General features: G+C 46.5%; 1 protein-coding gene across 1 annotated transcript in view; it reads right to left on the bottom strand.

The window, feature by feature from the left end:
- LOC139412763 (dynein regulatory complex protein 11-like) overlaps window positions 1–15,193 on the bottom strand; it is a 53,503-nt gene extending 38,310 nt beyond the window's left edge. The window contains exons 1-6 of the mRNA XM_071159451.1: window positions 14,464–15,193; window positions 12,374–12,701; window positions 12,066–12,188; window positions 8,682–8,876; window positions 3,497–3,568; window positions 1,631–1,839 (exon numbers count right to left, since the gene is read on the bottom strand). Of these exons, the coding sequence (XP_071015552.1) occupies window positions 1,631–1,839; window positions 3,497–3,568; window positions 8,682–8,876; window positions 12,066–12,188; window positions 12,374–12,701; window positions 14,464–14,474 (938 nt within the window). The 5' untranslated portion in view covers window positions 14,475–15,193. The remainder of the gene's footprint in view (window positions 1–1,630; window positions 1,840–3,496; window positions 3,569–8,681; window positions 8,877–12,065; window positions 12,189–12,373; window positions 12,702–14,463) is intronic.
- Window positions 15,194–15,560: the final 367 nt, after the last annotated feature.

Here is a 15,560-nt window from a genome sequence, read left to right as displayed (position 1 = left end):
CAGGTTGAGGAAGCTGTACCGACAGGGTTTAGATTCTCATCAGACAGGTTGAGGAAGTTGTACCGACAGGGTTTAGATTCTCATCAGACAGGTTGAGGAAGCTGTACCAACAGGGTTTAGAGTTTAGACTGGAGGGTGTGACCACCTCATCCATCCGTCACGGTGCTTATAATTTTGTCAGCAGCTCAGCCGAGGTCACAGCAGAGGGCAGGGCCGTGGAGGCCAGGCTGGAGCCTGAGACACTGGGGATGCGTCCCAAATGGGCCCATAGGACTCTGATCAAATGTAGTACACTATTTAGGGAATAGGGTGCCTTTTGGGATGCAGACTGGGGCTGAATGTGGAGGCCAGGGCCATTGTGGGTCATTGCTTCGTCCCCATGGGAGCTGTTCTCTCTCTGTTCACTCCCCAGGGCTCTCCAGCCTGGATGACTTATGTCCATTGTTCCTGCTCTACTGGGTAGGCAGGCAGCATCCACCGCTGGCCAACCATAAATCACCCTGGAATGCACTAATAGGCAGCTAGCATGGAGGGGAAGACACACACACATGGAGGGAAGACACACACACATGGAGGGGAAGACACACACACATGGAGGGGAAGACACACACATGGAGGGGAAAAGACACACACATGGAGGGGAAGACACACACACATGGAGGGAAGACACACACACATGGAGGGAAGACACACATGGAGGGAAGACACACATAGAGGGAAGACACACATAGAGGGGAGACACACACACATAGAGGGGAGACACACACACATAGAGGGGAGACACACACACATAGAGGGGAGACACGCACACATGGAGGGAAGACACACATGGAGGGAAGACACACATAGAGGGAAGACACACATAGAGGGAAGACACACATAGAGGGACAGACACACATAGAGGGAAGACACACATAGAGGGGAGACACACATAGAGGGAAGACACACATAGAGGGAAGACACACATAGAGGTGAGACACACATAGAGGGAAGACACACAGAGGGGAGACACACATAGAGGGAAGACACACATAGAGGGGAAGACACACATAGAGGGGAAGACACACATAGAGGGAAGACACACACGGAGGGGAAGACACACACATGGAGGGAAGACACACATAGAGGGGAGAAGACACACATAGAGGGAAGACACACATAGAGGGGAGACACACATAGAGGGAAGACACACATAGAGGGAAGACACACATAGAGGGGAAGACACACAAAGAGGGAAGACACACATAAAGGGAAGACACACAGAAGAAAGACACACATAGAGGGAAGACACACATAGAGGGAAGACACACCTAGCCACTGACTGTGACTCCTTTCCTCCGGCCATATCCTGCACCTAACAGCCATTAGGCCTCACACGAACACTCTGTTTTTGCTCTTGTCCTCACCCTCCCCTTTTCCATTCCAACCTCCTCTTCATGACACGAACAGGGATAGATACATACTGGTGGTGAAGGGTTTGGCAGGAGCCAGGAAGAGTCTATGGGTGTGATAACCTCAGAGACATGGCAGTGAAAGAGGCAGGAGTTAGTTTGGGCAGAGAGAAGATAACACAGAAAAAAAACAGCTACTGTGAAAGAAGACAGACTTCCCTGTTGCCTGCCTGTCTCACCGGCACTCGATAAACCACTGTCTGATCTGCTCCTGCAGGGTTTCCCGTAGGTCAGGGCCGTCCACGGCACGCACAGACTCCTTGATGCTGACCAGGGCCCTCTGATACTCAGCCTCATTCTCCTCCTGGACCAGCCTGCGAGTCGTCTCCACCTGCTGGGCCTTCAGCTGGGCCACGCTGGGCCTCTGCTGCTGCTGCTCTGGAGGGACCTGAGGACCAGGGAGGACCAGACACAGCTATAGAGATTAGTGGGGTGAGGCAGGGAGGCAGCTTAAGCCCCACCCTCTTTAACATATCTATCAACGAATTGGCGAGGGCACTAGAACAGTCTGCAGCACCCGGCCTCACCCTACTAGAATCTGAAGTCAAATGTCTACTGTTTGCTGATGATCTGGTGTTTCTGTCTCTGACCAAGGACGGCCTACAGCAGCTCCTAGATCTTCTGCACAGATTCTGCCAGACCTAGGCCCTGACAGTAAATCTCAATAATGGTGTTCCAAAAAAGGTCCAGTCGCCAGGACCACAAATACAAATTCCATCTAGACACCTTTGCCCTAGAGCACACAAAAAATGATACATACCTCGGCCTAAACATCAGCGCCACAGGTAACTTCCACAAAGCTGTGAACGATCTGAGAGACGAGGACCATCAAAAGGAGCATAAAATTCGACATACCAATTAGGATCTGGCTAAAAATACTTGAATCAGTCATAGAGCCCATTGCCCTTTATGGTTGTGAAGTCTGGGGTCCGCTCACCAACCAAGACTTCACAAAATGGAACAGACACCAAATTGAGACTCCGCATGCAGAATTCTGCAAAAATATCCTCAGTGTACAACGTAAAACACCAAATAATGCATGCAGAGCAGAATTAGGCCGATACCCGCTAATTATCAACATCCAGAAAGATTTTCTACAACCACCTAAAAGGAAGCGATTCCCAAACCTCCCATAACAAAGCCATCACCTACAGAGAGATGAACCTGGAGAAGAGTCCCCTAAGCAAGCTGGTCCTGGGGCTCTGTTCACAAACACAAACACACCCCACAGAGCCTCAGGACAGCAACACAATTAGACCCAACCATATCATGAGAAAACAAAAAGATAATTACTTGACACATTGGAAAGAATTAACAGTGGCAGAATACCTGACCACTGTGACTGACCCAAATTTAAGGAAAGCTTTGACTAAGTACAGGCTCAGTGAGCGTAGCCTTGTTATTGAGAAAGGTCGTCATAGGCAGACCTGGCCAACAAGAGAAGACAGGCCCACAAAATGAGGTGGAAACTGTGCAGCACTTCCTAACCTCTTGCCAAATGTATGACCATATTAGAGACACAGATTTCCCTCAGATTACACAGATCCACAAAGAATTTGAATCCAAATCCAATCCAATCACAGCAGCAAGATTTGTGACCTGTTGCCACAAGAAAAGGGCAACCAGTGAAGAACAAACACCTTTTATCTGCCTTTTGTAATTTAACTATTTGCACATTGTTACAACAATGTATATAGACATAATATGACATATGAAATGTCTTTATTCTTTTGTAACTTTTGTGAATGTAATGTTTACTGTTTTAATGTTTATTTCCCTTGCTTAGGCAATGTTTCCCATGCCAATAAAGCCCCTTAAAGAGAGAGAGAGAGAGAGACAGAGAGACAGACAGGGAAACAGATTTATCACAAAGGGAAGATAAACATAGTTACCATGGCACCAAGGCTTGTCTGGTTATCACCACTGGTACTGATTGGCTGACCTTCCCCATACAGACGTGTCTGTGTTTATTGACTCAGAGTAACCCTGCCCCTTTGTTACCCAACACAGTCCTGGTAGAGGGAACAGTGAACAAGCACACCCACCATTCCCAGAAATATCATCTCCTCCAACCGTTCTCTCCTGGTCCTCTTCCTCTGACTGTAGCCCCGCCAAACCTGGAACATACCAGAACAACAGGACAGCTAGGACACAACACAGGACACCTAGAACACACCAGAACAACAGAACAGATAGGACACAACACAGGACACCTAGAACACACCAGAACAACAGGACAGCTAGGACACAACACAGGACACCTGGAACATACCAGAACAACAGGACAGCTAGGACACAACACAGGACACCTAGAACACACCAGACAAACAGGACACCTAGGACACAACACAGGACACCTGGAACATACCAGAACAACAGAACAGATAGGACACAACACAGGACACCTAGAACACAACAGAAAAACAGGACACCTAGGACACAACACAGGACACCTGGAACATACCAGAACAACAGGACAGCTAGGACACAACACAGGACACCTAGAACACACCAGAACAACAGGACAGCTAGGACACAACACAGGACACCTGGAACATACCAGAACAACAGGACAGCTAGGACACAACACAGGACACCTAGAACACACCAGAACAACAGGACAGCTAGGATACAACACAGGACACCTAGAACACACCAGAACAACAGGACAGCTAGGACACAACACAGGACACCTGGAACATACCAGAACAACAGAACAGCTAGGACACAACACAGGACACCTAGAACACACCAGAACAACAGGACAGCTAGGACACAACACAGGACACCTAGAACACACCAGACAAACAGGACACCTAGAACACAAAAATACATACCTAGAACCCAAATCAAGACACACATAGAACATAAAACGAGACAAGTTGAACACAACACAAGGGGACAGACAAAAGGGGATTTTATAACCAGCATGCCCATACTGCATTGCATGAACAGCTGAGCAGAGCCCGACAAATGCCAAACACTCAGGACCCGGGGGCTGGCAGGCAGCTAATATCCAGGAGACAGACGCTACTCATGATAACACCTGTCCCCCCCCCCCCATAGAAGAGACCCCTCTCTTTGTCTGGTCTGCTACAATACATTCCACATAGACAAGGAATGTAACTCTACTGCAGGGAGGAATGAGCCTCTATGTATCAGTCACAGTGGTGGTGTCATCTGATATAAAAGTAGTGTCCTGTTCTACCAAGGTGCTGCTTACAAAGTCAGGTTTGTCTAACAGTGTTTGGTCGATACCGTCCCTTGTGCAAGACAGGGATTAACATTGACCCAGCGCTCTGACCTGAACATGAACCCTAACAGGTCAGGTCAACAGAACCACTTGTCACTACCTCAGCCATGCCACATTATTATAACGATACATGATCCAACCTCTCCATAAAATATCTACACACCCGATTCCTCCGTGAAAGCAATGTGCCCAGCGGCTTTGTTAGGCCAGAGATGGTTTACACTTGGGCCGATGAGAGAGAATGGTGGGGGGAACTGAAAGGGAGTCTGAATTTTAGGTGTTTGTTTCCATGACCTTGCTGATCATGTAATGTGATGACCCCGCGTTTTGACATCTGGGTGTCAGTACGAGAACATCTAGGTGGTACTCTGGTTCTGAACCAACCAACAACAGAGAGGTGACATTGAGATAACATTGTTGAGATGGAGTTCTTGTGCCTTTTTGCAAAGCAGGCAGAAAACTATATCACTTGGATCCATGTCTCCATACAAAGTAAAAGCAGCCATCGATCTGGACTTGGACTCAGTCCAAGTGTCTAGCAGAGTTTTATACAGATGGTATTCTGTATTACCCATCTTTGAGCAATTCATCAAGAGGTGGTTTGGCTTTGACTAGAGAGAGTGGGATGAACTACAGCCCTCTGACTAGAGAGAGTGGGATGAACTACAACCCTCTGACTGGAGAGAGTGGGATGAACTACAACCCTCTGACTAGAGAGAGTGGGATGAACTACAACCCTCTGACTAGAGAGAGTGGGATGAACTACAACCCTCTGACTAGAGAGAGTGGGATGAACTACAACCGTCTGACTAGAGAGAGTGGGATGAACTACAACCCTCTGACTAGAGAGAGTGGGATGAACTCCAACCCTCTGACTAGAGAGAGTGGGATGAACTACAACCCTCTGACTAGAGAGAGTGGGATGAACTACAACCCTCTGACTAGAGAGAGTGGGATGAACTCCAACCCGCTGACTAGAGAGAGTGGGATGAACTACAACCCTCTGACTAGAGAGAGTGGGATGAACTACAACCCTCTGACTAGAGAGAGTGGGATGAACTACAACCCTCTGACTAGAGAGAGTGGGATGAACTACAACCCTCTGACTAGAGAGAGTGGGATGAACTACAACCCTCTGACTAGAGAGAGTGGGATGAACTCCAACCCTCTGACTAGAGAGAGTGGGATGAACTACAACCCTCTGACTAGAGAGAGTGGGATGAACTACAACCCTCTGACTAGAGAGAGTGGGATGAACTACCACCCTCTGACTGGAGAGAGTGGGATGAACTACAACCCTCTGACTAGAGAGAGTGGGATGAACTACCACCCTCTGACTAGAGAGAGTGGGATGAACCCTCTGACTAGAGAGAGTGAGATGAACTACAACCCTCTGACTAGAGAGAGTGGGATGAACTACAACCCTCTGACTAGAGAGAGTGGGATGAACTACAACCCTCTGACTAGAGAGAGTGGGATGAACTACAACCCTCTGACTAGAGAGAGTGGGATGAACTACAACCCTCTGACTAGAGAGAGTGGGATGAACTACAACCCTCTGACTAGAGAGAGTGGGATGAACTACAACCCTCTGACTAGAGAGAGTGGGATGAACTACAACCCTCTGACTAGAGAGAGTGGGATGAACTACAACCCTCTGACTAGAGAGAGTGGGATGAACTACAACCCTCTGACTAGAGAGAGTGGGATGAACTACAACCCTCTGACTAGAGAGAGTGGGATGAACTACAACCCTCTGACTAGAGAGAATGGGATGAACTACAACCCTCTGACTAGAGAGAGTGGGATGAACTACCACCCTCTGACTAGAGAGAGTGGGATGAACTACAACCCTCTGACTAGAGAGAGTGGGATGAACTACAACCCTCTGACTAGAGAGAGTGGGATGAACTACAACCCTCTGACTAGAGAGAGTGGGATCAACCCTCTGACTAGAGAGAGTGAGATGAACTACAACCCTCTGACTAGAGAGAGTGGGATCAACCCTCTGACTAGAGAGAGTGAGATGAACTACAACCCTCTGACTAGAGAGAGTGGGATGAACTACAACCCTCTGACTAGAGAGAGTGGGATGAACTACAACCCTCTGACTAGAGAGAGTGAGATGAACTACAACCCTCTGACTAGAGAGAGTGGGATGAACTACAACCCTCTGACTAGAGAGAGTGGGATGAACTACCACCCTCTGACTGGAGAGAGTGGGATGAACTACAACCCTCTGACTAGAGAGAGTGGGATGAACTACCACCCTCTGACTAGAGAGAGTGGGATGAACCCTCTGACTAGAGAGAGTGAGATGAACTACAACCCTCTGACTAGAGAGAGTGGGATGAACTACAACCCTCTGACTAGAGAGAGTGGGATTAACTACAACCCTCTGACTAGAGAGAGTGGGATGAACTACAACCCTCTGACTAGAGAGAGTGGGATGAACTACCACCCTCTGACTAGAGAGAGTGGGATCAACCCTCTGACTAGAGAGAGTGGGATGAACTACAACCCTCTGACTAGAGAGAGTGGGATGAACTACAACCCTCTGACTAGAGAGAGTGGGATGAACTACAACCCTCTGACTAGAGAGAGTGGGATGAACTACAACCCTCTGACTAGAGAGAGTGGGATGAACTACAACCCTCTGACTAGAGAGAGTGGGATGAACTACAACCCTCTGACTAGAGAGAGTGGGATGAACTACAACCCTCTGACTAGAGAGAGTGGGATGAACTACAACCCTCTGACTAGAGAGAATGGGATGAACTACAACCCTCTGACTAGAGAGAGTGGGATCAACCCTCTGACTAGAGAGAGTGAGATGAACTACAACCCTCTGACTAGAGAGAGTGGGATCAACCCTCTGACTAGAGAGAGTGAGATGAACTACAACCCTCTGACTAGAGAGAGTGGGATGAACTACAACCCTCTGACTAGAGAGAGTGGGATGAACTACAACCCTCTGACTAGAGAGAGTGAGATGAACTACAACCCTCTGACTAGAGAGAGTGGGATGAACTACAACCCTCTGACTAGAGAGAATGGGATGAACTACAACCCTCTGACTAGAGAGAGTGGGATGAACTACAACCCTCTGACTAGAGAGAGTGGGATGAACTACAACCCTCTGACTGGAGAGAGTGGGATGAACTACAACCCTCTGACTAGAGAGAGTGGGATGAACTCCAACCCGCTGACTAGAGAGAGTGGGATGAACTACAACCCTCTGACTAGAGAGAGTGGGATGAACTACAACCCTCTGACTAGAGAGAGTGGGATGAACTACAACCCTCTGACTAGAGAGAGTGGGATGAACTACAACCCTCTGACTAGAGAGAGTGGGATGAACTACAACCCTCTGACTAGAGAGAGTGGGATGAACTACAACCCTTTGTGACCATATTAAAGTAAATTTCCAGTGAAAATCTCACTTTTAAAAGTTAACTCATACTCAAATAATGTTGTTAACTCATCCAATACTTGTATTTGTGGACAAAGTATAAATTGGGGGAAAAAAACACTTAAAAAAAAAAACAACTCAAACTTGTATCTCAAACAGACCATTTCAAAAATGCGTATTATTTCCTTATAGAGGATGATGTCATCATCCTGAGGATGAGCTGGCCAGTCAGTGGTCTACTTACATGAATATTTGTAACGCCCACACCATTCCAACACAGAAAAGCTGCGTTTTAACATACTTAATAAATGAAAAGGGAAAACTATTTCACTCATGTTGTAATTAACTATAAGTAATATTTCATAGAAATCTGGAAACACTGGACAGTTACTTTAACCCAGTTAATCAGCTTCCCTGACTGTTGGCTGTGTCTTTAGTGGTTCACTCGTATTAAAACATCAGTCAGGACTGTTCAACAGAAATTGGAGATGTTGGCCTGGTATTGAAAGTAAAGTTTGCGGACAACATATGAGAAACGAAACAATAAGTGTACTACACTCCTTACCTTCTGAATGCATGTGGCAGCCTGGTCGGGGTCCAGGGTGCTGATGGGTGTTTGGCTCTTGGCCTGGCTCCCTTCTTCCTCAGCCTGCCGTATCTCCTTCATGAAGCGATGCCTGAGCCGACCCTGCCGTGCACGCTCACAAACCTGAAGGACCCGAACAGCTTCCTCCAGACACATGGTCTGAACCGACACCTCCTGACACAGACAGCAGTATAGACATAAGAGGGACAGGACCTCAACACTGTGAGAGTAATGTTAACCTCCTCCCCAGGCATACAACTTGGGGAAGAAACATCTGCTGTGTGAGACTAGAGTAATGTTAACCTCCTCCCCAGGCATACAACTTGGGGAAGAAACATCTGCTGTGTGAGACTAGAGTAATGTTAACCTCCTCCCCAGGCATACAACTTGGGGAAGAAACATCTGCTGTGTGAGACTAGAGTAATGTTAACCTCCTCCCCAGGCATACAACTTGGGGAAGAAACATCTGCTGTGTGAGACTAGAGTAATGTTAACCTCCTCCCCAGGCATACAACTTGGGGAAGAAGGATCTGCTGTGTGAGACTAGAGTAATGTTAACCTCCTCCCCAGGCATACAACTTGGGGAAGAAACATCTGCTGTGTGAGACTAGAGTAATGTTAACCTCCTCCCCAGGCATACAACTTGGGGAAGAAGGATCTGCTGTGTGAGACTAGAGTAATGTTAACCTCCTCCCCAGGCATACAACTTGGAGAAGAAGGATCTGCTGTGTGAGACTAGAGTAATGTTAACCTCCTCCCCAGGCATACAACTTGGGGAAGAAGGATCTGCTGTGTGAGACTAGAGTAATGTTAACCTCCTCCCCAGGCATACAACTTGGGGAAGAAGGATCTGCTGTGTGAGACTAGAGTAATGTTAACCTCCTCCCCAGGCATACAACTTGGGGAAGAAGGATCTGCTGTGTGAGACTAGAGTAATGTTAACCTCCTCCCCAGGCATACAACTTGGGGAAGAAGGATCTGCTGTGTGAGACTAGAGTAATGTTAACCTCCTCCCCAGGCATACAACTTGGGGAAGAAGGATCTGCTGTGTGAGAGTAATGTTAACCTCCTCCCCAGGCATACAACTTGGGGAAGAAGGATCTGCTGTGTGAGACTAGAGTAATGTTAACCTCCTCCCCAGGCATACAACTTGGGGAAGAAACATCTGCTGTGTGAGACTAGAGTAATGTTAACCTCCTCCCCAGGCATACAACTTGGGGAAGAAACATCTGCTGTGTGAGACTAGAGTAATGTTAACCTCCTCCCCAGGCATACAACTTGGAGAAGAAGGATCTGCTGTGTGAGACTAGAGTAATGTTAACCTCCTCCCCAGGCATACAACTTGGGGAAGAAGGATCTGCTGTGTGAGACTAGAGTAATGTTAACCTCCTCCCCAGGCATACAACTTGGGGAAGAAACATCTGCTGTGTGAGACTAGAGTAATGTTAACCTCCTCCCCAGGCATACAACTTGGGGAAGAAACATCTGCTGTGTGAGACTAGAGTAATGTTAACCTCCTCCCCAGGCATACAACTTGGGGAAGAAACATCTGCTGTGTGAGACTAGAGTAATGTTAACCTCCTCCCCAGGCATACAACTTGGGGAAGAAACATCTGCTGTGTGAGACTAGTAATGTTAACCTCCTCCCCAGGCATACAACTTGGGGAAGAAACATCTGCTGTGTGAGACTAGAGTAATGTTAACCTCCTCCCCAGGCATACAACTTGGGGAAGAAACATCTGCTGTGTGAGACTAGAGTAATGTTAACCTCCTCCCCAGGCATACAACTTGGGGAAGAAGGATCTGCTGTGTGAGACTAGAGTAATGTTAACCTCCTCCCCAGGCATACAACATGGGGAAGAAACATCTGCTGTGTGAGACTAGAGTAATGTTAACCTCCTCCCCAGGCATACAACTTGGGGAAGAAACATCTGCTGTGTGAGACTAGAGTAATGTTAACCTCCTCCCCAGGCATACAACTTGGGGAAGAAACATCTGCTGTGTGAGACTAGAGTAATGTTAACCTCCTCCCCAGGCATACAACTTGGGGAAGAAACATCTGCTGTGTGAGACTAGAGTAATGTTAACCTCCTCCCCAGGCATACAACTTGGGGAAGAAACATCTGCTGTGTGAGACTAGAGTAATGTTAACCTCCTCCCCAGGCATACAACTTGGGGAAGAAACATCTGCTGTGTGAGACTAGAGTAATGTTAACCTCCTCCCCAGGCATACAACTTGGGGAAGAAACATCTGCTGTGTGAGACTAGAGTAATGTTAACCTCCTCCCCAGACATACAACTTGGGGAAGAAGGATCTGCTGTGTGAGACTAGAGTAATGTTAACCTCCTCCCCAGGCATACAACTTGGGGAAGAAACATCTGCTGTGTGAGACTAGAGTAATGTTAACCTCCTCCCCAGGCATACAACTTGGGGAAGAAACATCTGCTGTGTGAGACTAGAGTAATGTTAACCTCCTCCCCAGGCATACGACTTGGGGAAGAAACATCTGCTGTGTGAGACTAGAGTAATGTTAACCTCCTCCCCAGGCATACAACTTGGGGAAGAAGGATCTGCTGTGTGAGACTAGAGTAATGTTAACCTCCTCCCCAGGCATACAACATGGGGAAGAAACATCTGCTGTGTGAGACTAGAGTAATGTTAACCTCCTCCCCAGGCATACAACTTGGGGAAGAAACATCTGCTGTGTGAGACTAGAGTAATGTTAACCTCCTCCCCAGGCATACAACTTGGGGAAGAAACATCTGCTGTGTGAGACTAGAGTAATGTTAACCTCCTCCCCAGGCATACAACTTGGGGAAGAAACATCTGCTGTGTGAGACTAGAGTAATGTTAACCTCCTCCCCAGGCATACAACTTGGGGAAGAAGGATCTGCTGTGTGAGACTAGAGTAATGTTAACCTCCTCCCCAGGCATACAACATGGGGAAGAAACATCTGCTGTGTGAGACTAGAGTAATGTTAACCTCCTCCCCAGGCATACAACTTGGGGAAGAAACATCTGCTGTGTGAGACTAGAGTAATGTTAACCTCCTCCCCAGGCATACAACTTGGGGAAGAAACATCTGCTGTGTGAGACTAGAGTAATGTTAACCTCCTCCCCAGACATACAACTTGGGGAAGAAGGATCTGCTGTGTGAGACTAGAGTAATGTTAACCTCCTCCCCAGGCATACAACTTGGGGAAGAAACATCTGCTGTGTGAGACTAGAGTAATGTTTAATATTTTATTCTACATCCACACTATATATCTAGGCTGAGGTAACCGTATTTCTTTTAATGAATTTCATGATAACAATTGTAATCATTTCTTGCATAAGGGAGTCTGATAGTGTGTTTCTCTAACCTGCTCAACCTGTTCAATGTGTCCCCCTTTAGCCATGACATGAGCCAGCATCTTCTCTCTGTCCCGCAGCACACGCATCTTCTCTCTCACAAAATACTGAGGGATGGGCACCTCCAGGTCCTCCTGCAAAATATAATATTGCATAAATATTTCTCTGTCGTTGTGTGTGATTCAAAAGGTAGAATCTCTGAGTTAAAGGGGTGAGTTCCAAATACTTTGAAAATGACTGTCAGGATACAGAAACTCCTTTTCCTCATTCCCCCTTCACGTCCTATCACTCAGTCCCCGGTACAGTACCACTGACTCACAGGTGTCAGCTTGAGGTCCTGCAGCACATCATCAAAGTAGTGGAACTCTGAGAACTCCAGCTCCACCATCTCGTTCTTGAGCTCCAGGATTCTACCCATCACGCCGTCCAACACGTGCCTGACCATGCGTCTCTTCTGGGGGTGAACTATCTGGTCGTAGACAGCCTCCAGGCTGCGGAAGATCTGCAGGTACTTCAGGTAGAAGGTGGCCAGGCCCTGGAAGACCTGCAGCCGGTCCTTCAGCGGCCGAGGGGCAGTGGGAGGGTGCTCATCCACCAGAAGGTCCTCCAAGGCTCCATGGGCCTGGACCCACATCCTGGTGTAGGAGCTGAGGAGAAGGACAAGGAGGAGAAGGGGAAAGAGAAGCAGAAGGGAGAGTGAAGGAGGAGGAGGAGAAGGGAGAGTGAAGGAGGAGGAGGAGAAGGGAGAGTGAAGGAGGAGGAGGAGAAGGGAGAGTGAAGGGGAAAGAACAGGAGGAGAGAGAAGGTGAAGGGGAAACAGAATGAGGAGGGGAAGGAGAAGGAGGAGGGGAAGGAGGAGAAGGGGAAGTGAAGGAGGAAGAGAAGGGAGAGCGAAGGGGAAGGGCATATCGTATGTGGGTGGACATATTGGACATATTTCGAGGGGAGGGTTCTCTTTCTTACTATGTCTGGCTCTTTCTCTATCACTTTTCTCTCTTACTTTTCTGGACGGATCAAGGCCAAGGTAGAACCGTCACCTGCTTCAGGATAGCTGCCCTTGGCAGAGCTGTCTCTCCAGGTAATGTCTGATAAGTACCATTAAAAGGATTGAAGGATTCTAACACCTATTTCTTGCACTTTGCAGTAGATTGTCAATAACCCTCTCTTTGTCATGCAGTAACTGGCAGGTGGTCTGTCAGTCAAAACCTTCAAACAAGCCTAACACCACCTGGCTAAAACACCTGGGAATGAGAGGGGTGCACTTGTCTTCTTGGTCATAGTTGATATTTACTGTAGGTATAAAAATACCTTCCTACCTCAGCCTAGCTGTTGTAAAAATGTGAGTTTGTTGACACATAGAACAATCAATGCCATGAAGAAAACAAAAATGGCCGCTAGATATCCCTAATGTCAGTCCCTAACAGCCATCAACAAATAACCATTATAGGCCTACAGATGTAGGATCTTAATTTGACCCATATTGTCGCAGCAAAATAATCCTGTAGCAAATTACGCTCCTACATCTGTAAACATGTAATTATTTTCTCTTTTAACTTTTAACATAGTTGCTGCCTCTGTATATCTAAAAGAGCTGAGGCTTACAATGGTGAAACCATGCTCCTTTCATATTCCTATGAGGCCTGTGTCATTACCCTAAAGGCAGCATTTCCATGGCCCACTCTTGTTAAGGGACTGGTTGAATCAAAGCTGCCAGGGGTCAGTGGGTGGGAATGGGGGAGGTGTAGTGAGGACTAGGCTGAAAGGACATTTCTGAGGGGGACATTACAATAAAAATGAGAGGGTGTTGGGGAATTCAACCAGATACCCAACTAGTGCCCAGGCAACAACGCTGTTAAGTCAAAATAATTCAAAGGACCCCCAATGAAACCCCAAAAACTACAAGGTCAACAAATCACAAAGGCTTAAACCGGTCAGGTGACCAGGAAATAAAGGATTAGGCTTTATTTTGTTTATTTTGTTTCACATGTCCTCAGTGAGTAGACATATATCTGTGAATAAAGCTGTGTGGTAACATTTCAGTAACAACATCTAGGGATGGGAAATATAGCTCAGACTAACTGCTTTTGAAATGCTTAGCCAGGTTGATACAAACATGACTGTCTGTTGTTATGGGAACAGCAAAACACAATGTAGACTTCCTCTCTCTTTCGCAAACTGCTGCTCTCCCATAGCCCTTTTAATAGTCAGGAAATCATAAAGGAAGTATGACCACAACTGAGTAAGTGGTTGACTCTGTTTAGAGTTGTGCAGTGCCTCTCCTGGAAATGTCTGTGGGTGTCATTTGGATCTTTCCAAGTGTCCTATAGGCCTATATAGTCTAGCCACAACATTGGTTACAGAATTTGCACAATATGAGATACATCATGTAAATAAAACAAAATAGAATACCTGTGTGACATTCTTGAGTGTAATTCCGCGAGCTATGTTTCCAATAGAATTGTGAGTTCCGTTTTTCTTGATGCACTATAAGGCTATTAATGCACAAGCATTGCATTGGGCGGCAGGTAGCCTAGTGGTTAGAACGTTGTACTAGAAACCGAAAGGTTGTAAGATCGAAACCCGAGTAGACAAGGTAAAAATCTGTCGTTCTTCCACTGAACAAGGCCGTTAACCCACTGTTCCTAGGCCATTATTGAAAATAATAACTTGTTCTTAACGGACTTTCCTTGTAAAATAAAAAATTACGCATCGGATGAAATTGAAAACATCTCACTTTAATTTCCAAATTAAAAAATGGGGTATTTAATGATAATAGCTATATTTACGTTAATGTAGGGGAAACACCGCTGTTCTAGATCGGTTCCATCCTTGGGATGTTCAGACTCAGAAACCGTTCGGCAGTCAAAACATGGGTCAGACAGGTGCTTTGGAGACACGGTTCAAATCTCTATCACACAAAACAGGAGCCAATAACATCGCATTTGATGTGGGAAAATATCGTCATACTCTCAAATAACACAGAATAAGATTACAATTTTAAACACGAATCATTTTAGATTTTTTTTTATCAATAAAATCACACTGAAGATGCCATACTATACCTATTTTTCAATTTAAAGACTTCGCCAAAAAAGTTATGCGCTTCCCATCGACTGAAGCGTGTTTGCTTTCTTGCTATGTGTGCGCCAGAGCGTCTAGCAACGAAACGCCACGCCTGCGCAATGAGGTTTGACCAAACGATCGCTCGTGTCGTTTAGAACTATAGCAGAAGAGATGTTGCTCTCACTTTACCGGCAGCAAATGAATTTATACAGAGCATTCCTTTCTCTTTTTTCAGTCTACATATTCCCAAGTTGTTTTTCTAAAGTTGTTGACAATATTTAGTCAACATTACCAGCACATGTAAAGACACGTCACTATATGCACACTTAGGCAAATGAGCTGGCTGAACAGAGATGTATGGCTTTCTAATGTGCAATATCAGCATACTGTAAAATTCTATTTGCAGTGAACGCATCAATATATCCTAAGGACATCCTTTATCC

Source organism: Oncorhynchus clarkii, chromosome 7 (genome assembly GCF_045791955.1).
Source record: "Oncorhynchus clarkii lewisi isolate Uvic-CL-2024 chromosome 7, UVic_Ocla_1.0, whole genome shotgun sequence".
In the NCBI taxonomy this organism is placed as follows: domain Eukaryota; kingdom Metazoa; phylum Chordata; class Actinopteri; order Salmoniformes; family Salmonidae; genus Oncorhynchus; species Oncorhynchus clarkii.
Note: the sequence above shows the minus strand (reverse complement) of the source record. Positions and strands in the feature narration are given on the sequence as shown.